General features: G+C 38.4%; 3 protein-coding genes across 4 annotated transcripts in view; 1 reads left to right on the top strand and 2 right to left on the bottom strand.

Annotated features, from left to right (window-relative positions):
• Positions 1-4755, bottom strand: part of LOC307166986 (arsenite methyltransferase) — a 49162-nt gene extending 44407 nt beyond the window's left edge. Inside the window, exons 1-10 of the mRNA XM_079885837.1 lie at positions 4620-4755; positions 3652-3782; positions 3417-3567; positions 3153-3289; positions 2980-3049; positions 2775-2856; positions 2001-2132; positions 1665-1807; positions 1448-1570; positions 1232-1310 (exon numbers count right to left, since the gene is read on the bottom strand). Coding sequence (XP_079741963.1) covers positions 1233-1310; positions 1448-1570; positions 1665-1807; positions 2001-2132; positions 2775-2856; positions 2980-3049; positions 3153-3289; positions 3417-3567; positions 3652-3782; positions 4620-4712 — 1140 coding nt within the window. The 5' untranslated portion in view covers positions 4713-4755 and the 3' untranslated portion in view covers position 1232. The remainder of the gene's footprint in view (positions 1-1231; positions 1311-1447; positions 1571-1664; positions 1808-2000; positions 2133-2774; positions 2857-2979; positions 3050-3152; positions 3290-3416; positions 3568-3651; positions 3783-4619) is intronic.
• Positions 1-24009, top strand: part of samsn1a (SAM domain, SH3 domain and nuclear localisation signals 1a) — a 123321-nt gene that overhangs the window by 26477 nt on the left and 72835 nt on the right. The window lies entirely within an intron of this gene.
• The window catches only part of nrip1a (nuclear receptor interacting protein 1a), a 34370-nt gene continuing 19199 nt past the window's right edge, over positions 8839-24009 (bottom strand). The window contains exons 1-2 of one of the 2 annotated variants that reach the window (XM_079885836.1): positions 19561-19961; positions 8839-13902 (exon numbers count right to left, since the gene is read on the bottom strand). In XM_079885836.1, the coding sequence (XP_079741962.1) occupies positions 10338-13574 (3237 nt within the window). In that variant the 5' untranslated portion in view covers positions 13575-13902; positions 19561-19961 and the 3' untranslated portion in view covers positions 8839-10337. Of the gene's footprint in view, positions 13903-19560; positions 19962-24009 lie in introns of those variants that run through there. The other variant, XM_079885835.1, reaches the window with a different exon arrangement.

Genomic DNA, 24009 nt, shown 5'->3' with positions numbered 1-24009 from the left:
GAAACCTTTCTCAAGAGACTTGCAGGGAAAGTGACATCAGTCTACATCCTGCTATTAAAAAAAATCACGTCATTTTTAGGAATAAGGGAAATCAAAAAGTGAAGTTAACATCTATCCCTTCTCGGAATCAGCATCAATGTGATGTTGCTTATAAATGTAATGGGTGTTTCTTTGACTAAGTGCTCTTTTTGACACTAAAAAATATTCAATACACTTTTAGATAAACTTTTAATCTACTAACAACAGCAAATATCTATCCATCACAATAATTCATTCTGTCATTTGCTTTTTTTTTTTTTTTGTATTTTGATCAATAAAATTTTGGTGGAAACGACATTTAAAAAAAGAAATTAAATGAAATTATCAACCTCTAAACCAATTGTATGTTAAGGCTAATTTCTAAGGTAGTATTTTATGCAACCTAAATACACAGAAAAAAATCATATTTTCACACTTTTTGAATATTTTGACACATTACAGCTTATAATGATGCACAATAAAAAAAAATAGTATCTACATAAGTGATATTAACATGTGATATGTGGAGAAAGAATCTATTTCTCCACATAGTATGTGATCTCAAGAATTCACTTCATTGACAGTTGTCTCCTTGGTAGACAAACACATTTTTTTTTAAGTAAAAATAACAATAAATGCAAAAAAAATTTAATTGTGTATCGATATCAATATCAGCACTGCCTTAGTTCAGTCAGAATGGAAAACAAGTGCCAATACTTTTGAAGTCTTCTAAGGGCCAAAAAAATAGTGGCCAGTACAATTTGCTTTACATTTTTTCAACTATAGCACAAAAAGAAGAAGAAGAAGAAGAAAAGAGAACTGTTGCAATGGTTTTAAAGTTAAATAAAAAAATAAATAAAAAAAAGTAAAAAGTACAAATCTAGTAAAATAAAAATAAAATACATTGACAAAGATCTTGGTTTTGTTCTTTCTTGAATAAAAAGTGGATAGCTTTGCTCATGCTTTTCACATATTAATGTAATTCATATTTTAATAATTATTATTGTTTTGTTGTTGAGGCTGCTGTTATTGTGATTACCATTTTTAAAAGTCATTTTACAATAAGCAGGACAAAAAGCTTCCTGAAGTTTAAAGAAAACATATGGAATGATCATTTGAGCACTACAGACACCATATACAGTACTCTCACTTCCCACCACATTTTCTCAAGTGATCCAGACATCACATGACCCATCAGACTCTCCACATTTACCTTAGCGTCCTGTCTTTGAGCACTGTTTGACAGAGGAGCCCAGTTTATCCGCGAGAAGGAACGGGCTAAGGTGGCAATACTGGAAAAACGAAAACTATGATTAAAAGTAATTCCTTTTATTGCTTCTATTAAAAAAAAATATATCATAACTTGTAAAGTAAACCTTATTTACCAAAAGATACTGAATAAGCTATGCGCACAAGACAGCACATTTACCTGAGGAGTTCCGCTCTGGTTTGGATCTGGAGTGTCTAACATCGTAATATTGAAGTCTGTAGAGAAACGTGTGTTTTTGAGGACGGCGGCCATCTCGGCATCCACCTCCACTGGGACTTTCGCCTGGAATCGAATTAGCAAAACCGACCACTGAATAAGTCATACTAACATACAAAAAAAAAAAGAAGAAGAAGAAGAAGAAGAAGTAGAAGTTTACCTTGAAAGAATGAGAAGCATCAAACTCAAAACAGTCAGCACAGTCAGGCACAGTTCCTTTATATGTGACCAGAGCTTTGCTCTTGATGGAGTTTTGAGGCAGTTTAAAGATCCGGTAAGTTCCAGATGCGTATTTAACATCACCTATGATACGTCACAGGTCAAAAAAAAGCATCACTAGTTAGAATTTAAAGCATCTGCCTGCATCCAAGTTACATAAAAGCTCAATGGCACATGAAAACAAATGCAGTTCAGATAATGCAAGCACATACACAAACAAATTGGTAAAAAAAAATAAATAAATAAGAATAAAAAAAAAAGTAAACAAATAGGTTACCAGTCTTTTTTTGAAGTTCAGGATTGTGAACCACAATGTGACTGCCTGCAACCATGTGGGGAGTGCTGAAGCCTATGTCCTTCATCAGAGCGATGAGATCTCGCCAGTAGAGGGCGCCAGCCATTCCCTCACCTGGTAATAACACGCACTCATGTAAATCCACTTCTTTGGGCCAAATCAAATTCTCTTTCACATGAATAAGACACATTTCATAAGTTAGTGAAGAATGCAATTTCAATTAAATGTGTTTCAATGTGGACCAGGGTTATATATAGTATGTATATACTGTAAAAAATTATATGATCAATAAGTTATGACAACATATATTTTTACGTTGCTTTAACTCATCAAAATAAGTTAAGCAATTTCAACTGTAATTTAAGTTGAAATGACTTAAAAATCCAAGTTTAATGTACTTAATTTAAGGAAGCAACTTTTCTCATTTTCATTAAGTTTAATTTGATGTACTAAAATAACTAAAACTAAAACTGAAATAATTTAATAAAAACTAAATAGACGTATAAAAATTAGATATGATATTATGCCCTTTATTATTGTGATATTTAATGATTATTAAAATGATATTATACTAATCTGAATTATACTAAAATAACACGTGAAATGAACCCAGAGAGAACTGATTTTGACACAATTTTGTCATTTTTTTCCCCTTCTTCATAAATCTTAACTCTAAACAGCCCCCAAAAAAGGAATGCAAGTTCTAAAATGTAACAGATAAGAAAATGTCAGAAAACAAAAAGAAATCAAGTTTACCCCACAGAACTGGATCTTCTTTGAAAGAGTCTGGAACGACTTTGCTTGCATAGATGTCACTGTAGTACAACTCGCCACCCTCCTATGAGATCATTCACGTATGAAACACAGCATTTTTAAGAGCAAGACTTCGTAAAGGGTTTTGTTGCATAAACAGAAGAATGAGGGGGAAATTATCAGTAGCTATATGATGGAAATATCTCACCTTTAGAACTCTGTAAGCTTCACTTATCACAGTTCTCTTATCTGGGCACAGACATATTACACAATTTGACCTAGAAAAAATAATTGGCCTTTTTTACAACTTTTGCACAGGCAGATTAATGGTCAACAAACAAATCATGGAAAACATCATAAATGACCTAAGGATGTGCATACACAACTACATCCAAAGAGTTGTTCTGTATCCCTGCATCACTGAGCTTCTCCATGTATCCTTTCACAAACACAGTGTTTGGTTTTGAGTATCCAAACTTCTCCTGATGGTACTGGATATATTTTTGCGAGGCAACAATCTAATTATGGAGCAAATACAAAGGTTAATGGTTGTGCTTTCTTTCATATTGATTTACACTTTTCAATTATACCATTTATACATTGGTTGACATTATTCAGATCTTTTGTTTCTGAACTTTGAAGTACCATTTCGTCCGTCATATCCAGTCCAATGACTTGACCGCTCTCCCCCACCAGTTTACTGAGGACGAAGCAGTCTCTCCCCGATCCACTGCCCAGATCAAGAACCATACATCCTTCCAGCTTCTCTGGAATCACCAGGCCACAGCCAAAATACCTGCAGATTTATTTTCTGTGCATTACTTTTACAAATCAGACAAAACTAAAGTTTTAAGGCACAGTTTCAGTGCTGCTTCTGTACCTCTTGCAAACATCCGGGTGGACTTGTTTCAGGGCTTCACATGCACTCTTGGCCACGGGTCTGGAGGGCATGACACACGCAGCATTGGTCTGCAAGTCATCTGAAGTCTCCAGCCGAGAGCCATAATAATTCTGGAAGTAATAAAGAGTGAGCTTTACAAAAAAAAATTCTGGTAGAAAATATATCAAAAGTAATTTACCCCAGTGGGGGGCCATCCTACCCCTCTTTAAATATTTTACATTTTATAACAACTAAATTAGCAAATGTTTCTATTTCTTTCCTATGATAACACATTGGCTGATGCATCTTCATCCTGCACATACTAAACTTTTTCTAAATATATTACAACTTAAAAGTAAACCCACATTGTTAAGTAATGGGGGCATCTTCCCCCATGTTACCCTACACATATATGCAAATGTTTTATTTCTGTAATCCAGGGGGAAACTACAGAGTCAAATATTGCTCAATAATGTTTGACCATTTTTAATTTTCTTAAGTTTTTTGAGTGATTACCTCTAGCTATTGCAAAACTACTAGTTTAAAACTATTTATTTTTAATATTCCTCATTTAATGCAACAATATTTGGAAATCTACAGTTTTAAGTAAAAAATTACACATTAAAATCTTGAAATTGTAAAAATCCAACAAACAAATAGCACATGCCTCAAATACGGTAACGTTAGCCTACTTAATGAGGAACATGATTCAGACATCTTTCTCAGACTTCAGAGGGGCAAACTGGAATCAAACAGCTCTGGTCATGTGACTATTTTCACATGTTCACATGAAATCAAAACAGTTTGAAATCTTAAGTTTCTTTTACAGTGCACAATTTAGCATAAAATACATCGTCGACTCTTATTAGGCCACTCAAACGCAAAAGTATCATATGTATGGGATTATGTCGTTGGTCGCGTCGCGTCATTTGCAATAAACACGGACTAACAGCGTTGTCACCGCTTACCTTCACGTTGTCGTGAACAGCAGAAGACATGCTAAGGGTTTGTGGTTTACGCTGAAAAGCCAGAGTCCGGAGAAGTGTGGTAACGTGTTTCATAAATTGTGCAAATGAATCAAACGGAATGTAGCCTAGTTGTAGTTTTGTGAACGTCTTCGAGTTTGTGCTGTTGGGAATATAAATGACCCAAAATCTAACGGATTAGTGTATTGCAAAAAGTAAGACGGCCTAAACTTTAGCAATATGCATCCAACTTCAGGAGTAAAGTCCTTGCTACAAACAGATCCTGCAGATATGAATGATCAACGCATGTTCTATCACTACTAACCACTAGAGAGCGCAACTCGTCCATAAATTCATGGCACACCTTTCTGCTATTACCATTATACATTGCAGGCGATTTATTACTAGCTATGTTTAATGACTTGTGGGTAGAGGTCCCTTTAAGTGTCTTCCAGACAAATTGTGAAATATTTCACTTTTAGGGTAAGATTGAACTTATAACCGTATAAAGCCTGTGATGATTTGTCAAATAATGTCCTGGAAACATCTGTAATATTCTAAAGTGTGTATTTGAAGTTAACTATGGATGGAGGTGGTATAGTATTGATGTCTTGGCACAGTTAAAAGACAGTAGTGTGAAGAAGAGGCCTGACATGCTGTGATGAATGCAGACATTGTTACTCTCCCGTGTGTGTGCATGCAACTGGAAAACTCTTCCCACAGTGTCCTGCTTGACATTAAGCAGAATCAGTCAGCTGTGACCTTACTCTGCCCTCAGAGTCCTGAGCCTTTTACCAAACAACAGCCTGTACTTTGATTAAAGGGTGGTCCGTCCAAGTATGTCTGGTTTCACCCCCTTGTAAGCAAATATCTGTGGGACGAGTCTGAAAGGCCTTTGTTGTCAAAGACGAGACATTCTCTGTCATAGAGATGAGTCACAGTCATAGTGTTTTGACCTCAGAAAATCAATAAAACAAAATGGTACACTCTATAACTTATGCATGAGTAAATTAATCAAATAAAATTCTAAATAAATATTTTGAATATAAATTCATTTCAACATTCATTTTTTTTTAAATATAGGCTATGTTATGCTCATGAATGATTAATAAAGATTATAAACAAATCAATGTAATGTAAACATTTATTTTCTTACTCATTTCTGTGTTCTTAAATTATTGTTAATGTTAAGCACCATTGTGTACGAAATGTTCTATATAAACCAACTTGCCTACATGCATAAATACAGATTATGAATTTATGCTATTTGCACACATTCACATGTATGGCATCCGATTGGATAAGTTAACCTGACTGTTTATCAAAGCTCTGTTTTTTTGTTCCGTGACCCTTTGTAAGTGCATGACCACTGTACCGCAGACCGAGACATCAAAGCCAGTGTTCTCTGTGCGCCATTTCCACCCCCCTCTGTTCTCTGACAAACGAATAGTTGTCAAGCTCCAAAACTTGACCTCGGTCTTGGTCTCAGACTTATTTGTTTAATTTCTGTTCCTTTTTTTGTAGTCAAGGCAAGCAAGAGGTTATTGTCAGTTCAAGCCTGACAAACATCTATGCTGGGAAGGGTTCGCTGCCAGACTAAAGGTTATGAGAAGTTGAAGGAAAGGGTAATCTTTGGAAGATCAAATAAAGTGGAAGTCAGAGGAGGAGAATGTGTACAGTGTCACACAGTCTGCCTTTTCCTCAGCAAACAAAACCCCACTGTTCCACTTTCTGTCTTAGTCACATGCACACGTATACCATCTCTGAGGTCTTTTTTAACCTCTGCTGCCCTTTTGAACTCCTCAGACCATCTAGTTAAAGCAAGCTATTGCAACCATTCAAGGTTTGTTATTTCCCTTTTACCACAAGAACAACGTATACCGGGAGAGCATCAAATCCTGCTGTGTTTGACTCACTGTGGATGTTCAGATGGTTTACACAATCAGGTGTGTGTGTGTGTGTGTGTGTGTGTGTTTGCAACTATTTTTTGTGAGGACCAGTTTGAGGTTTAGACCACCAGAGTGAGGACAAATAGAGTAAAGTGAAGACATTTTTGCTGGTCCTCACTCTCTGAGACCCCTTAAAGCCCTGTTTAAATGTGCAAAACAAGCATTAAATTGTGTGTGTATGTGTGTGCGTCTTTTTACACTTGGTCTAAAAAAGGCTGAAAGCCCTCAGATAAAAGTTACTTACATCTTATGTGATGTTATTCTCTGCAGTTCATTTCTGCACTCTCTCTCTCTCTCTCCTCAAAGTAATCTGGCATATCTAATGTGAGATATATGTTCATGTCATTTTCATAGGCATAACTGGGTCACATGAAATCTCTTTGACTTTTCTGTTTGATCAAACATGGAATATGCATGATCACACACACATTTCCTTGTTCTGAATCACAAAATAAGCCACATGAGGAGATATGAGGAAATGAGATCAATTTCACTGCTAAATTTAGTCGTAGTAAAGATGGAGGCACATAGACGCATACTGCAAAGTCCTGTGCTTAAGGTCTGTTTAAGTGGAGACTTCAGGAATAAGGGGCATGAATGGGTTGTAAATGAGCCAAGAAGTCATATTCCATGCGAGAAGCTCAGAGAGCCATAAATTGCAGGTATGATTTAGAATCACCCGCTTAAGCACAAGGGGCATTAGCTATCATCAGCCAAGCACAGCATACTTTTTATGTACTGTTCCACATCGGCAGATTCATGCCAACTGTGCAACTTTCTTTGATCCATCAAAAATGCACGCAAGCTCTTGTCCAATTACGAGGAAGAGGATCTGTAAAAGAAACTCAGCAGGAATGTGAAGAGTGTCCTCCACTTAATCAGTGGCGCCGCTTCTTTACTGACCCTCCCGACATCACTTTCCAGTTGTTCAGAGCTTTATCATCCCTTCCTTTACAGGCAAAATGATGCCATTTATTATGCTTTTTAACATTCAAAACCAAATCGGTTAGTATAACCTGAAACTCCAAAAGCATTTTTTTTTCTCACTCATGTACAGCACAAACCTCTTTTTGCTTTAAGTTAATCCCATCAGCTCTCACTTCAGCCACCTCCTACCCCCTCACTTTGACACATAAAAGAAGGTATAGGCCTACATTATATGACCTAGTTTTGGAGGAAAACATAAAAGAAAGCTCATATTCAAAAACAGGCGTGTGCGCTTCTCCCAGCTTTGAGCATTAAAACCCCTCGTGCTCTGCTACCTGTCAACAAAATACGCATGTCATTTTTGAGCTTTTAAAAACTTAAGTATTTAGATGTGAGAGAGCAGAAGGTGAGGGAATAGGATTTCTCTCCTCCGTTTCCTGAGAAAAAGCAACCCTGTAGGCCCGAGGCAGGTTGCTCTTTGTTGCAGAGTGTCCCTTTCTTCCAGAATACCTTTTTACAGTCCACTGATCTGTCTTGATGTTGGCCCCAGTGATGCACGAGGTCATCTCTGTCCTATCACTTCCACTCACATCTATGTATGTCACTGCAACCGGCAGGAATTAAGGTCATGACTCAGGGCCCAGCAGATAAAATTTAGGTCACAGCAAAGTTTAGTGAGCCAAAGACAAGGTTTTTATATGTACAACTAACATACTCTTAACAAATTCCTCCTAACTTACTTTTTGCATGTAAGATCACTGTTTTTGTGCAGCCAGGGGTCAAGCACAGGTCTAGAGACATAAATTATGACAATATAGTAAGAAAAAAAAGCTCTTAGCAAGACAAACGACAGTTTATTCTGATTGTGCATTTCAGAACTTTATTCAAAATCTGTGCAAGTAAACACCCAAATGAAATGTATTTTTAGAAATAATGATACACAATAATACTCAAATGTATTGCAGTTAGCCTGCATCAAAACAATATTTTAAAACCAATAGAAGTCTTTGAAGCATCAGTGTAATCCATCTTTGTACTGTACAGTACGGAACTTGATTGTTTACCTGTTTGTTTGGTTTTATCCTTGTAAAAAATAATATTGAGTAAAAACAAAATAAATATCTTCATATGCACATTTGTTTCAAAAGTTCAAACATTTTGCCCAGCGGTCTATTTCTCATGACAAACATACAGATCACATTTTTTATGTATTGGGCTCCATGAAAAATATACAAATATATATATATATATATATATATATATATATATATATATATATATATATATATATATATATATATATATATATATATATATATATATATATATATATATATATATGCTTAAGACTTTGAATTTCCCCATGTTCAGTAATACATAGGAACCTTCTCATGCATCTGCATGCAACAGGCAGCAGTGTACTCTTAAATATCTGACATAACACAAAATTTTGCAGAACAGATTATCATAGTTTAATCAGGAGACACATGCAAAAGAAGGACAAAAAATCATCCTCTAAAGTACATATTCACATGGCATTTACTTTGAAGTCTCTTTAAGAAATTTCAAAACTAAAATGCTTTTCATTCATACAAAATAGCTGTCTTTCATAAAGATTATGCTATGTACATAAATATAGTTTATAACGAGTCTTTAAATTGATGAAAAACAACATGTCAAATGTAAGACTGCAAAACATCACATGAGCAAACATTTTTGTGGGAATGGCCTTAATATCACAAACACTCCCTTTATTAGATCAACGTGTCTATTAACATGACAGACAGCTGAGATTGGGCTGATTTGTCTCAAGTCGATGCAACAATCTCTTGCATAATAGAACAACATTTTATGACATGCTAATACCAAGACCTGTTCATAAAATACACAAATACAAAACATATGAGGGGAAAAAAGCAGTCATTTGTAGTAACTCTTGTGATTTTCATTCATCATCTTCTAGAGTATTGTAAAAACCCAATGCTGTCTTGACAGGTAAATGCTGAGAATGCAGAATAAAGAATATAGTACATCACAACATTGTTTTCAATGGGAGAAAGAGATAAATTAAAGAGGAGATTGATAAAGTATACACACTTCACATACCATATAGATATCAAGACACCATGTTTTAATACTGATGGATTCATATTCCATATTATCCAACATGAAGATATACAGCTTTAAAACTGCTGTTAGTTTATCCGAACAATACAGAACCAATTAGAGATGCCTATCTTTTTTTAAAAGGCCGATTTCATTTACTTCAATGTATAAATACGGTGACAAGCCTTTAAAGCCTTCCAGGCATAGACAAAAGGAACAATACATAGTTATTTCTTCGTTTCAGCATGGTAAATTGAAGAATATTCACTAACAACTGCTGAGGCACAATCTGTTTATACAGATTGTCATGTGCATTGTTGCATCATAACTCACTGCCTGAGGCCAAAAGTCTAACCATGTGTGGAGAACAGAGTGGGAACTGATATTGTTACGAATACATGAGGGCAAATCTGTCACACACCTTTCATAGAAAACGTATTTCCTTTGCTGCTTAGAATGTAAGAAAGAAATCAGCCAGAAAGCAGTGCTTATAAATATTCGAATGAACTTTGGTTTCATGGTCTTTTTGTGAACTAAATGACATGTAATTCAAGTGAAAAATGTGTGATGCCTCAATAGAAACAAAAGTAGCAATCGGGTAAGTTGAGAGAATAAACACATTTCTAGTTCAAGCTCAGATACTGGTTCACAAACTCAAAACTAGTACTTTTTTCAATGACCCGTTTAGCCGTGGTGAGTCACAACTAAGTGTTCCAAGGTAATTCTGTGAATTTTTGTTTCAAAGTTCAAAGGCCTCAGTATTACCTGACGACTCGTTTTTGACCTTTGTCTGCATTTGTCTCGAGCCTGCCTCCAGTCCCTCCCCCTCTTTAACCAGTTGTGCATTGCTCCTTTGGAGCATATAATACAAAATAGGGTTAGTCTTGGTAAACCGAGGTGAGTCTAGCCCATACTTTTGTGTTTGATCATCTCCATTAACCATCCTTGCAGGGCCGTTCAAATCCTTTATGATACTGTAATCGATTTTTGACCTTGCAGGCTCCTGCTGTGTAATATGGGGAGATGCTTGCCTATGAACGTTTGCTTTTTTAGAAGATGCATTGCTGGGGCTCAGGCTCTGGTGAAAGTTTTGAAGCTCACCTTCATTACATGGTTGCTTGATTGTATTCCCATTCAGCACAGCATGTGATGGTGAACTGAATGTACCCCTGGGCTGAGACAATTCCTTCAAGCAGTTGTCTGAAAGAAGCAGCTGCTTTAGAACATTGAAACTTCGGTTTTCATTAGACTCATTTGGTGGAAATTTAGCTGGTGGACTGTCTGCCTCTGGGGGGCTAGATGGGTCTCTGGCCTCTCTTGTCTCTCTGGTCTCTAGATGTCCAGCAGTAAAACAACCACTGTCGTCTTCTTTTATGATACCAGAATGCTCCAAATCCCTGGCATGGTGACTCGAGGAGTTATGATATTCTAGTTCTACCGAAAATTTTCGCTTCTTTGGGATCGTTGGTCCCTGGGTTTCAAATGATTCTTCTTTGACACAACCCCTGTTTAGGTCCTCTAACTTGTTTGGCTGAAGGGTTTTGTTGGGTCGTTTCTTTAGGAGATGACAGAGAAGACCATCTCTGGTGGAAGCCTCTGGGGACAGTGGTTCTTGCTTGATGTTTTCGTGAGAATGATAACTGGTGCTTTTTCTAGGCTCCAACCCTGAATTCTGGCATTGCTTTGATATTTTGTTATAGTCACACGTATGACCCTCATCAACTGGCTCAGTTTTTATTGTAATATCCAAAGGAGGACCATTTGCTTGGCCTATTGCCTGATGTGTTCGTTTTTCCAAAGAATTGGTCTTGCCATGTTCTCGTTTTCGTTTACTGCCTACCTTTTCATTCTGAGGAGCATTGCCCAGAAGAAGCTGAAGAACTGTACGTCTTTCAAGCAGATTCTCAATTTCTGAGACATGCTGTGCTGCTTCGGGCGCAGTTGAGGTTTTTGCCTTGGCCTCTTCCCACAGTGGGTTATTACTCTGAATTGGCGCAGTGAGTCTTTCAAGTAAAGTTGGAGGATGGTTAACTTTCAGCTCTTGGGTCATGAGTTTGATAGGGGGTAAAGTTGCCTTCGCTGGAGGAGAAATGTCAGGGTTTTGTTTTCCACACTGAGCTAAATTCTGTAACAGTTTACTAGCACTAAAGGCAGGTTCTTTTACTCTTACATCACTTGTGGATTGTTTTGCTTTACAAAGATCCAAGGGGACAGACTGAGAATGGGGAGACCCATAAAGTGTATATGGAGATGCACTGCTGTTGGAGTCTCGGCTTTGGGTGTACGTAGGCAAAAGTTTGGGACTTCTACAACTCAATCCACAGTGGCCACTAAGTTCACTTGTGTCTTTACAGCTAGCTGTACTGAAAACACTCTGGCTACTTGTAGATGCACTAGTGACCTTAGGGATTACATCATGCAGTAAATCTGGATTATCCAGACCTTTGTTTGCTCTCTCGTTATTTTTGTGATCCAAGAGCAACTGTAATAGAGTGACCTTGTGATGAGGTTTCATCTCTGGACATGCATCCACTTTGACAGGTGGACTCTCAGGCTTCCACCTATTTAATGAAGACTCTGGGATTCTGTCCAGTACAGGTGAGGACGAAGTAGATACTGGTGTTTGTAAATTTGTTCTGCTCTTTAAAGAAAGGTCAATAGGAGAGCAACTAGAGTAAGTGCTCTCAGCATCACTGCTGTCTTTTGTGAGACTGCTGTCAGGGTTTGAGTGCTCGCTGTCTGAAAAAAGCGGAGAGGCCAGAGTGCCAAAGGTACAGAGGTCATCTTTCAAGTGACCCTGTCCATTAATTCGTTGTGAGGTGTTGTGACTGTTGAGAAGCTGAAGTAGGAGACTGCTGCAGTTCTGTGACGGTCTGCCTTGTTTCTCAAAAGGTCGACGCTCTCTAAAGCGATGTCCTGTCCGCATGGAACCTTCTGTCCTTCTTTGCCCTGAAGTTAGGCTTGGACTCTGTCTGCTGGAGTTTGTTGACAACAGTTGTGAAGAAGGTATTCCATTCTTGGTGTGTAAGAGGCTTAGTCCATGAGTCTGGCCGGAAGTTGTAGTTTGTTTATCTTGTGTCTGCTGTGTGGCCATGGCTGATAGTCTTTCACTAGCTGATCGTCCAGAGAGTTGGGTTTTAAGGGCATGTTCTCGAGAGTACTGTTGCAGGTGGGCCTCACTGGAGAGCAAAAGAGCCAATTGACTACATGCCACACTTGGTTTGGGTGATGGAGCGGGGCTGGATCTGATATTTACCAGGTTTGCCACGGCTTTTAGGCGCTCGGTACAAGATAGAGACTCGGGAGATGGGGAGGGAGTACTGTTCCGCATTGCCTTAGGGGATTCTGAAAAGCTTTCCTGGCTAGACCGTCGACGTTGATAAGGCACACTGTTGCTGTGATTCTGCATTTTGCTCTTGCTCACTAACCCTTTGAGGTGGCTCAAGGCAGGTCTGTGGCAAGGCACATCTGCACTGTCCTCTTGTGCAGGCTTGCTTATCTGGCAGGGGGCGTCCGGTGGCCTCAAGCCTTGGATAATCTGCTGTGGCAGGGTTACGTTTTGAAGTCGAGAACTGAAAGACTGCAGCAAACTAGCTAGAAGTGTACTCTCTCCTTTATCCTGGGAGGAGCCATTCTGGCCGCTGTGGTGGTCTTCAATTTGCCCGTTCAGTGAAACGGAGGGTGCTGTTCTCCGTGGAGTCTCACTCTCTGTCCAAGCCTCTGAGTTGAGTAGACGAGCCTTTCTGAGGTGCTGCGAGGCTCCACAGTGGGAATTTGTTCGGTTCTGCTCCTGTCGAGTGCCATTAGGCTGTGCATGCTTTGTCCCGCCGTCCTTATTCTTCTGCTCTTGGCTTCCACTCTGTGTTGCTGCCGCACCCTGTCCTCCTGCTACCTGATGCATGAGTAAACCTTCCAGATATGTTAATACAGCAGAATCCTGGTGTGTTTCAGGGCCAGGCTCTTCCCCATGAGTCATGTTCAATACTATAGTCCTTTGTATGGTTGGCCACTACAATAGAGGGGAAAATCGTTCTGTTATGTTCTACCAAGAGACCTTACCGTTTTTAGCTTCCAAACCTTGTTTTTTAGGTAAAAGTAAGGCCTAATGTAGATTCACAAGCCATTCCCCCATACAGGAGGCAAGACTATTGTTTATAATCATGTTTGCCATTGTTAAGAAAAGTACAGGATTGTAATGCAGTCAGTCTTGCGGGATTCCATGGCACTGGTTCTGTACTTCAAAGCTCCAGGGTTGTGAATAAAATCACTGCCACATCTGTCCACAAGGTCAGTTGGTGACGGTCCTGAACAAAAGAGAGAAACATGAACTATTAATATTATTAGCTAAATTTTGCATACCACACATTACTGTATTCAACAAAGCAAATTCATCTAATCTTTAAGAAGCAGAATCATATTTAACATGTCATATGTTGATAAGTTTTAGAGGCAAAAGACACTGTAAATGTGATTAAACAGCAAGTTATTTCAGATGAAACGTGAAAATGATCAAACAAGCAAGGCCAAAAAATCAAAATGCAAATGTTTTTGACAGTCATTTCACATGCAAAAAGTCATAACCAAAGATGGACCTTTTCATATAATAAAAGATTCACTCAAGACTCATTCTCTCCTATGACAGCAATTACAATCTGTTTCTTGCCTGAGTTTCTTTTTTTCCTTCTCCAGACTCTTAAGCAGTAGGAATTAGCTTGCCGAATCTCATTAAAACTGAATACACAGGACTTAAAAGAATACTTGATTGATTTGACAGATATTAGGTAAAAAATAACAAAGCAGAGTATCCTGAAGAGGATTAAATGTTTTGACAGAATTCTTGCCAAGATAGACCCACAGAACTGCCAGTTGAGAACTCAGTTCTGTGCAAGACAACCACAGACAGCTAACAGGTACTTTGGAACTGTGTTTCCATATCATCTATAATGACTGGCAGGTTCAAAAATTAAACCGAGATAAAAGCAAAAATGCTACAGAAAGTGACAAAAAATTATGTTTTTTTTTTTTTTTTTTAAACACTGTTTTAGGCAATATCTCTTATTGCTGATTTGCAGCAAACATTTACTACATGTTGCTGGCTGCTTTGACAGACATAGGTTAAATCGCTTAAAGGTTTTAAGAAATGGCTAAAGTTCCTTGCGATCATCATCAGACACCTGTGTAATGTATCTTTCTCTCTCACCCTCTATGCAGTCAGTGTCAGTGCCCGGAGAAGGAACACCCACATAATCCAGCCTAGTCCTTCACTTCCATGTTACCACAGTTGCTCTCACTACATCTCAAAATATACCACCCCTGGATCACACAGTGCCATTGGCTCTGTAGAATGATGCATTTATTGTGTATATGCACAAGCCTGCTAAACACTATACTCACCACACAACTCACTGAAGTACAGTGAAAGTCTCACACAAGCCTCTTGGTGCACCAGTACCACAATTATGTCTACACATAAGAAATTGAAAACATAATTTGAGATTGAACTGTAAGCACTTAATCATGGAATACACACAAGGCTGACTTTGTCAGTGCTCTATGATCAGAGTGAAGGTCAATGGCTACGGTTGATTTGTTCTGCTAATAATTGGCACCTCTGGTTGTTCTACTTTGGCTGACAGGGAGTGGAGAGTACGGGATGACCTTATCAAGCTATCGGTCAAAGAGATGTCAGAGTGACAGGCCCGAGAAACTCCTGTGCCACCAAACTAATTACCTCTAATTTGGAATAAAGCTACTGCTAGAGACAAATTAGGCCATCCTTAAAAAAATTTTGGTTTGCAGTAACAGCAAAAAAAAAAAAAAGGGTTGATAGGTAGGTCTATTTTTTTGTTTTTTTTCAAGATTCAATGCAAAAAAAAAAAAAAGTACAATTTTGGTCATGGTGATTATGTAGGTATGAATTTAAACAAATTTGCATATCGTGACATCACTGACTGGGTCTTCAACTAGACTAGAAGGGATGGGAAAAGATCTGGGCACAGTTTTTCCAGAACTTCGTGCCAAGTTAAAGCGTTGTCGAGATGTTTTAATGCATTTTTTAGATGTATTATGGTGCCCGAACCCGTATGACTTTGAACGGTGACCGCGAACATTTTATTTACTGCAGCTGCAGCCATCATTACCAAGCGCGAACCATTGACATGGACAGTGAATGAAACAAAGCGAACATACAGGCCATAGAGTGACATGCGTAAACCAATGGTGTAAACATAATCATAGATGACGCCACAGGTTTTTATTTAAAAGAAAGAACGTAGCCTATGTTTGTATGTAGGCCTAGGCAATTTATATTCACAATACTTACTAAAATATAATTAATATTATTTTATTGCATTTATATTAGATGTTTGAAGAGTAAAAAAAAATAAAAATCGGTTAACGCAAGTTTACAACCGGCAAGTCGGTCGGACTAAAAGGAAAAAAAATTAAATAATTGGATCGGTCCTAAATTGACAGGGTCAGTCGGGTTAAATATTTTTAAGGATGGCCTTACTGAATGTAGCCTACGTCTTAGTAAGACATTTTCAGCTATTTGGTAATGGTATGGGATAATACTATTTGTCAAAGAAATAGTTAAGGAATTTCATAAAAAAAATTGGTTGGAAGCTGAATCAGACTGTGAAAATTAAAGTTTTGTCTCCTTCTGACCAAGCATCCTTGCTTCTGAGCAAGTCATATCTAATGTGTCAAAGACTGGAAGAGGGTAATTGATTTGGGCCAACAACAACTACACTTCGTCCTATACTTCTGTCAATAGGCCACTGTTGTCCTAATCCAATGAAAAGAAGAAACACAATACTGACAACTCCTCCACTCTGTTAAACAGATAAACAATTATTTTACCACACTTATCTCATCTCTAAAGAGAAATCTTTATTGAAATCAGATTTTTTTTTAAAACAGATTCGGTAACAAATTTCAAATCAAAGCTTTGCAAAGATTAGAACCAGCCATTTTATGACAGCTGTGAACTTCAGAATAACTGTGTAAGAAGCTATTGTAGTAGCCTCTCTTAAAACCTAGTTATATATGCGTCCGTTCACTCAGTTCTATTCAGGGTTTTTTCATCACAATATTATCACCATCAGTGCAGGGAGAAGACGCTCCTGAATGAGTAACCCGAGTAATAAAAATCCCTTTAAAATGAGTGGCCTGATATAAATGGAGAGGATCTGATATCTGGACTGGATCCCTCATTCCTCAATTGCAAGTTTGGAAGATTAATTGACCCCCAAAAAAATACCAGATCATAAATTACATCCACAGTCCAGAAACTGTAATCCATTTAGGCTATTTAAAATGCATGATGAGGCAAAAAGAGCAAAACCTGCTGCATGCCCTGTTTGAAGTCAAGGTCATTTACTCCGCCGGGGCTGTTTGAGTTGATGCAACAGCTGGCATCCATACAAAGCATTAGGTCCTAATAAAAAGCGACAAAGCTGCCCTTGCGATGTGCGTTCGTACCTGGCGTCTAGCTGATGTGTTCTCGAAATAAAAAGGAATCTCAGACATAGTTGTGCCACTGCAACTGCTAAGTTGTTGTTATCCTCTGGTTGCACACGTAGGCACAAAAGCCTGTGGAACTACAACAACACATTCCTAAGATAGCGTTGGGTGACTCAGTCAATCAGGGCCATGCATCATTCAAACTAGGTCACTGTGACCTACTTACAAACAAGCATTATGGGCATCATGCATTGACATTTCCCAGCTGGGGCACACCCCTTTAGTTAGGGCTTTGCCAAGTGCAATCTCTGACTCCTAGTAAAGCATGGTCTGACCTACATTATGACGACCCTATGATGAGCTACCCTTTCACATGGGCAAGCACGGGGCAATATCAGCATGTTTTAGCCAAGCAGAAGGAACCCTTTCCCAAGTAGACGGCAGAAATATATACAGGGGCCCCTGCGTGTACCGTCAAAAGACTCCAAACATAATTCCAGAGTCCTGACACAAGTAATAGTCTTGACCTTAGACTTGTAGATTTATGATGGCAGCATAATGTTAATAGGAACACTTAGAGAAGACTAAGCTGGTTCATCTTCGACTACAGAATAACATGTATCTTTGTCGGTTCTCTTTCAGCCCAAAAACAAATGGCACGCTGAAGTGATACCGAATGCGCTAAAGCTTGTCAAGGAAAAATGCAATTACTGCCCACAACCAGGAAATGAGAACAAACAAAATATTTGTACTCTTAAATTGCTGCGGTAAATGGCCCAGTTTCCGGGGTTGGAAATTATTGAGGAACGTGAGCATGGGAATCAGTTTGCCTGTGAAAAAAACTAAAAAAAAACTGATAATAAAAATACCAAAAATCACTTTGAGTACTTTACTGGAAGTTTTTGGCTGTGTGAACTTGTACCCGACCTCCAGAAAGCTGTAACCTTTTTTAGGCTTCACACAGAGGAAAAAACGAATTTGCATTCGGAGACATTGTGAGAAAAAGTCAGATAGAAACTAATAGCTACACAGCGAGAGCCCATGGCACTTTAAAAGTCACCCTTCGCCTTAACTCAAGAGATCATGTTTATCAGGATCATAGTTTATGCCAGTCATTATGTAAACAGCTCTGACCAAGTATAGCAATCGACTGCCAGTACTGCAACGTGCAACTGTACTTGCAAAACCAAACACAAGAAGTTCATATGACAAAATAAACAAAAGTCACATGGTGCGGACTAAAGTGCAATATATCAGTGGTCTGAAAGTCCAAATCGAGAGGGAACCAAAGAACCCTTTTATTAATAAAATAAAAATACACTGCACAGTTGCCTTAAGGGTCAGATGAAGGGACAGCATGTGCGTCATGAACCTCATGTCATCTGTTCGAGTCTTTAGAGATAACTAAGCAATGTTCTCATCCAAAACAGACAGCTTCCACTTTTTCCAGGATGTGATCTCATTACAAGTTACTGGCAGTACAGGTTATATGTCAGGCACGATGGGCCTAATCCAGTGGTTCTCAAACTTTTTGTCTCCAAGGCCCCCCATTGTTCACAACAATCGATGGCCCCATGGTTTTTCCAGTTATTTGTGATTTACTGGATAATAATTTTAAAAATATATTTTGTCACAATTTCCCACAAGTTCCATCATCCCAAAGTCCATGGGTTTCTTTAATTGCTTTTTGGTTAAATGCCTGAAATAAGGTTTTTGGTTTACAAGCTAAATATATTTTCATGTTTATTCTAAAATGTAAAATACATCAGTAATATCCCCCTCATTATTTTTTTTCAGCTTTTTCGTGTCTTGAAAAAGGCTATAGTGGCTTAATTTGAAAATATATTTGCGTTCCTGTAAACTATTCAACTCAAACTTTACAACTTGTAGACTTTAAATAAATATTAAAAGAGCTGTCATAGGCTTAGTGGTGGTGATGCTGAAGTCATGCGACCCCAGAGTTAGTTTGTTTATAGCCTAACTTCAGCTTTTTACTTCCAGTGATGGCATCAAGGCTTCAAAATGTATACAATTTAAAACTTGATGAACAAAATGTGCAAAAATACTAAACTTTTGTTGTTCACAGAGCTTATTTTCTGCAATAATCCAAAAGCCAGTGGGGAAAAAATCTTGTTGTTTTGTCGAGGGAACCAGGGTGATGCAAACTTTTTGGGTTGGCCTACAAAATTATGTCGTTTCAGCAGCACTCTATGAAGATACTGATATGGCTCATGATGTTAAACATATTTGACTGATTTCTTTGTGCAACTATTTAAATGAGGAGGGGGTACTACATGCAAGTTATTTTTCAACAACCTAAAACCATGGAAACATTTTAAACTTTTCACACAAATTAATATATAACAGCAGCAAAATAAGAAAATATGAAGTATTAAGACTCATCCACAACTTCAGAAAGCTCAAATTCATAAGGGTCCCAGCAATGAGGAAGAGATATTTCTGCCATGCACACACTCGTATACAATATACGATCTTACCTTCTTACGCAGCAGTGACACCAAGAACAGGTACAGTGTAGTAATCAATTTGCTCTGCAGGCTGTAAGGCTTTGTCTGAATACTAATACACCTCAACAACATCCTGCCCCTCTTTGCTCTCTCCTTCTGTCTCTCCCTTCTTCTTTCTTTGGGGTTGACACCCTTCAGTGCCCTAGCCCTGACCAGTGAAGGAGGGTGGCAGCGGCTTGTCCTCTAGGCAGATAACCAAGGCCACTAATCAAGTGTGCGAGCACCCGGGTGGGGGATTAGACGCTCGCTCTGAACAACTCAACACTGAAAGCAGCTAAGTGCGTGCACAACAAGGTCGCCATTAAACCTGTAGTAACCCCGTGGCTGGTCTCTCTCACTCTTTTTCTCGCCCACACACTCTTATGTGTGCCGCCCGCAACCACACCGTTGGTGCTCAGTCACACAAAACAGGCTGACACACACAAGCGTAGCCTCTCTTTATACACCCTCACGTACTCTCGCGTACACACAGAGCCACACGCCCACAGACGGCCCACTCTTTGCCGAATAGGGATAATTCATCATATTTTACAACTGACGGCTTTCTACCTCAGCTGAGTGATATTGCATCCTGGCAGCGTGACAGGAACAAGGCACCGCCAGCCCTTCTGACAGCCTGCATTTTGTGTCTTAGAAGATGCTGCGCTCTGTCGCCGCACACTTGCTTTTATAGTGCAACAGCGCGTGTGTGCGTGTGGGTGAAGTGGAGGAGAGACTGGTCATGGCTTCTTGACTACAGTCGACTAAGAAAGCTAAGCCAAGCTGAAATGCTTCAGCAGACAAGACCTTTATGGCTTGAACTTGCCTTGCAGTGGTTAGTGATAGAATTTCCTCTTTTTCCCCTTTTTTATTAACAGAGGAAAATCTAACCAATGGCTTTCCAATGTGTGCAGCAAATGATCTGGAGAGAAAGAGGCTCATTTGGATCATTAGTCTGCTGCACATATGCTGTGAAATTCTCAAGGTGCTGGCATTAAGAAAAATACAGTCATTAGCCTAGTGTCTTAAAATACCAGCTGTTTTTTGCCATTTATGCACACACAACTATTTTTACTTTAATCTTTAAAACTAACATTATATTTTAAGAGTTTCGTTTTGTTTAGGCACAGAGCAAAGAAAAAAAACTGGCCTACTATGTAAAAAAAAAATGTTTTAAGAAAAAAATGAAGCCTGTTGCAACAGCAACATGCAGCAGGTATTGATAATTAAATATATAATAAAAATAAGATTTAAAAAAAAAATGCTGATAACTGACAGATTATGGCTGATAACAAAGTATTCAGTTTGAACTTGAAAAAATATGCATAAAAATAAGCCTGCTTTAAATATCCTGATCAGATTGATAATAATAATAATAATAATAATAGAATAAAAAAATGCTAATATTCGAGGATATGGTCACTGATACAAATAAAGCTGAAATAAGAGAAATTATAATAAATATAATAAATGATAGAAAATCTGCCTTTGCAAAGTTCGAAAGTACTAAAATCGCTAAAATAATAAATAAACTGCAAACAAACTTAATAAAACGTAAACTAAAATTGAAAAAATAAAAGCTACTTCAAAATAATAAATACTATAATATTATAATATAGGCCTATATATTTTTTCTAAATGACAGATCCAAAAAATTGCCATGCTTTACTTTAAATGGTAAATAACTAACCAACATGCATATGTTACATACACAGATAAAAATATATTTAATGCTGTTGAGCCTTAAATCTTATCTAATATATCTTTCTGCTGTATATAATTATATACCCCACCCAGGAGACCATTCTGAGCATAATGAGCATGATTACGAGCCTAGAAGAAGAAAAAAACAGATGTAAATGAGAGTGAGAATGAAAAATAGCACTGCCTCTCCGTCTGAGAGCTGGGGATTAACACAAAATCTACCGTGCATGCACGTATCCGTGCAAGCGTGTTTGAGGATGCAGTGCCACCAGTCTACCCTTGACACATTGACATCAAGCTACTGTCATGTGACACTCTGTCATTGGCCACCTGGCAGATCCTCCACCTTCTCACGACCTCATCCTCCTGTGACCTGAGGCTCTGGGCACGGGCACGGCCCGTCAGGCCCCTCCCTCTGCTCCCCCTGCTGCGGGAAGGTCGAACAGGTCATCGTGTCCTCATCTGTAATCCGCTGCCATTCGTCAGCAGTGGAGGCCGGAGGAGGCAGCCTCGCTACGAGGGGAGAATGCCCAATTAGGCAGCTGTCACACAAAGCAGAGGCTGCAGAAAGAGAGTGAGAGAGGAGAGGGGGAGGCCGGGGGAAAAAATCATCCCCTCCTGTTTGTGGAGAGGACAAGCAGCTGCGGGTGCCAATTACAGTGATATGTTAACCATTTCCACCCTAGAGCACAGGGAGAAGGGAACGGGGCTCTCTAACCCTTACTTTGTCTCCCGGTGGAATTCCTCTCGTGGGGTCTGTTTACAACCGCCGTCACATTCGGCTGAGGAACTTGACTCGAATCATAGCACCTCCACTGTTAATAGTACTTCGCTGGAAAAGCATCCCTATATAACTTTCGCATTTGTGTCCCTCTCCGTTAATGAAACAGGAATGCATTTTGCAATAGTTCAAAGAGGTACTGCTACACATCTAGACAATGAAAACAAGGCTGTCTGTCAATGGAAGCGTCATGCCCATTCAAGCAGATTTTATTTCGAGTGGATATTCGATGCAACCACCCAACCTCACTCAAAAATGGTTTCCCATGTTTTTCCATATAGCGAAAATAAAGGGTGATCAAGTTCACACGTCATTTTAAAAATGTCATGTCAAATTAAATGTCACAATAGACAAATAATAATAAAAAATCCTCAGAATCCTTCACCACCTCATTTTCATTCTAGTAATTTTAACTATCATTTACGTTCACAAAGAGCGGACTTTCAGGAGGTTTTCTATAGGAAAATCTTTTGAGGTTCATTTCCATTCTTGGCACAGTTAGGCAAACATCCATTATATTAAAGATGTCAATTTTGTTAAACTGGATAATTAAATGTAAAATAAAATCATACACTACCGTTCAAAAGTTTGAGACTGTTATGCTCACTAAGGCTGACTATATTTGATTAAAAATACAGTAAAAATAGTAACATTGTAAAATAATTACATTTTAAGTTTTCTTTTTTATAATATGGTAAAACTAAACTTCATAAATCATTCTAATATACTGATTTGAAACATTTCAGTTCAAAAGAACATCATTTATTTGAAATATAAATCTTTTGTAACATTATGCCTTTACTGTCACTTTTGATCAATTTTGTGGAATTTACTAAATAAAAATGTTAATAAAAAATTCAATAAAAATGTCCCTGACCCTAAACTTTTCAAATCTACTGTAAATCATGACAGTATTAATGTTTGGCATTCTGTTTGTGAACATCTATTTAAGCACCAGGTGAAAATAAATGTAAACTTGTACTTGAACATACTCTTGTTAATTAACTTTGTTATTATAGATTAGAAATGACCCCAGTCTTTTTTATTGAATTCCTATGGGGGGTGGGGGGGGGCAGCCCTTAATTAGGGGGGTTAAACTGTGCCGAACCCTTCAGACAGGTTATGCGGCACAAAAAGATACAACCCAAACTTAAACGCAAAAAGAGATAACACAGCTGCAAGCACAGCCTTTATCAAGACGAAGAGACCAAAGGGGACCATTTTCTTATCCTGCAACTTATTTAAAGACCTCAGGTTCCTCTTTTCTCTACTGTCACAATCTCCTCCCGTTTCACATGCCCCGGATAGAACAGGCAAGTACAGTTACCGAATGCTACAAGTTTAATCAGAGATGAATGAGGCGCTGGAAGGGAGAAGGAGCTGACTCGAGGCTGAATAATCGCTCCTCTTCTTAATTAAATGATTGAAGAAAAGCCAGCACATTAAAAGGAAGACAGTGCCTGGGTCCCCTGCCTTTTCCCTAGATGAGAGAGAAGTTATTAACACAGTAAAGTCTCTGCAGTCATCAGAACCAAACGCATAAGTCTAGAGGAAGGAGCAGAGAGTTTTCAAGGCTGTGACCGGACAGAGTCAACTGTCAACTTAAGACAATGTAGACGAAGCAACTTCTTATAAGGCCAAACATGAAACTGAAGCTATTACTGAAAAGCTTCGAAATAATTCAACTCAATATGTAACCAGTACAACAAGTCAACACAATACCAATGCTGTAGCATCTCTGATCTAAGCAATTCATTTAAACCCTTACAACCACGTTTCCCTTACATGTATTTCCATCAACATAAAAACAAACCACTATCTGCCATTTCATTTGGTCATATTTCCAAAGATCCAGGGGTTCATCAAATATGATGTAGGGAATTCTGTGAGGACTAAAAGCAGACACTGTGTTAGTGAAACTGGATTTGGATGTGTTAACAAGTTACATAAGCAGG

Source organism: Squalius cephalus (genome assembly GCF_949319135.1).
Source record: "Squalius cephalus genome assembly, chromosome: 11".
In the NCBI taxonomy this organism is placed as follows: Eukaryota; Metazoa; Chordata; class Actinopteri; order Cypriniformes; family Leuciscidae; genus Squalius; species Squalius cephalus.
This window is presented reverse-complemented; position numbering and strand designations above follow the sequence as displayed.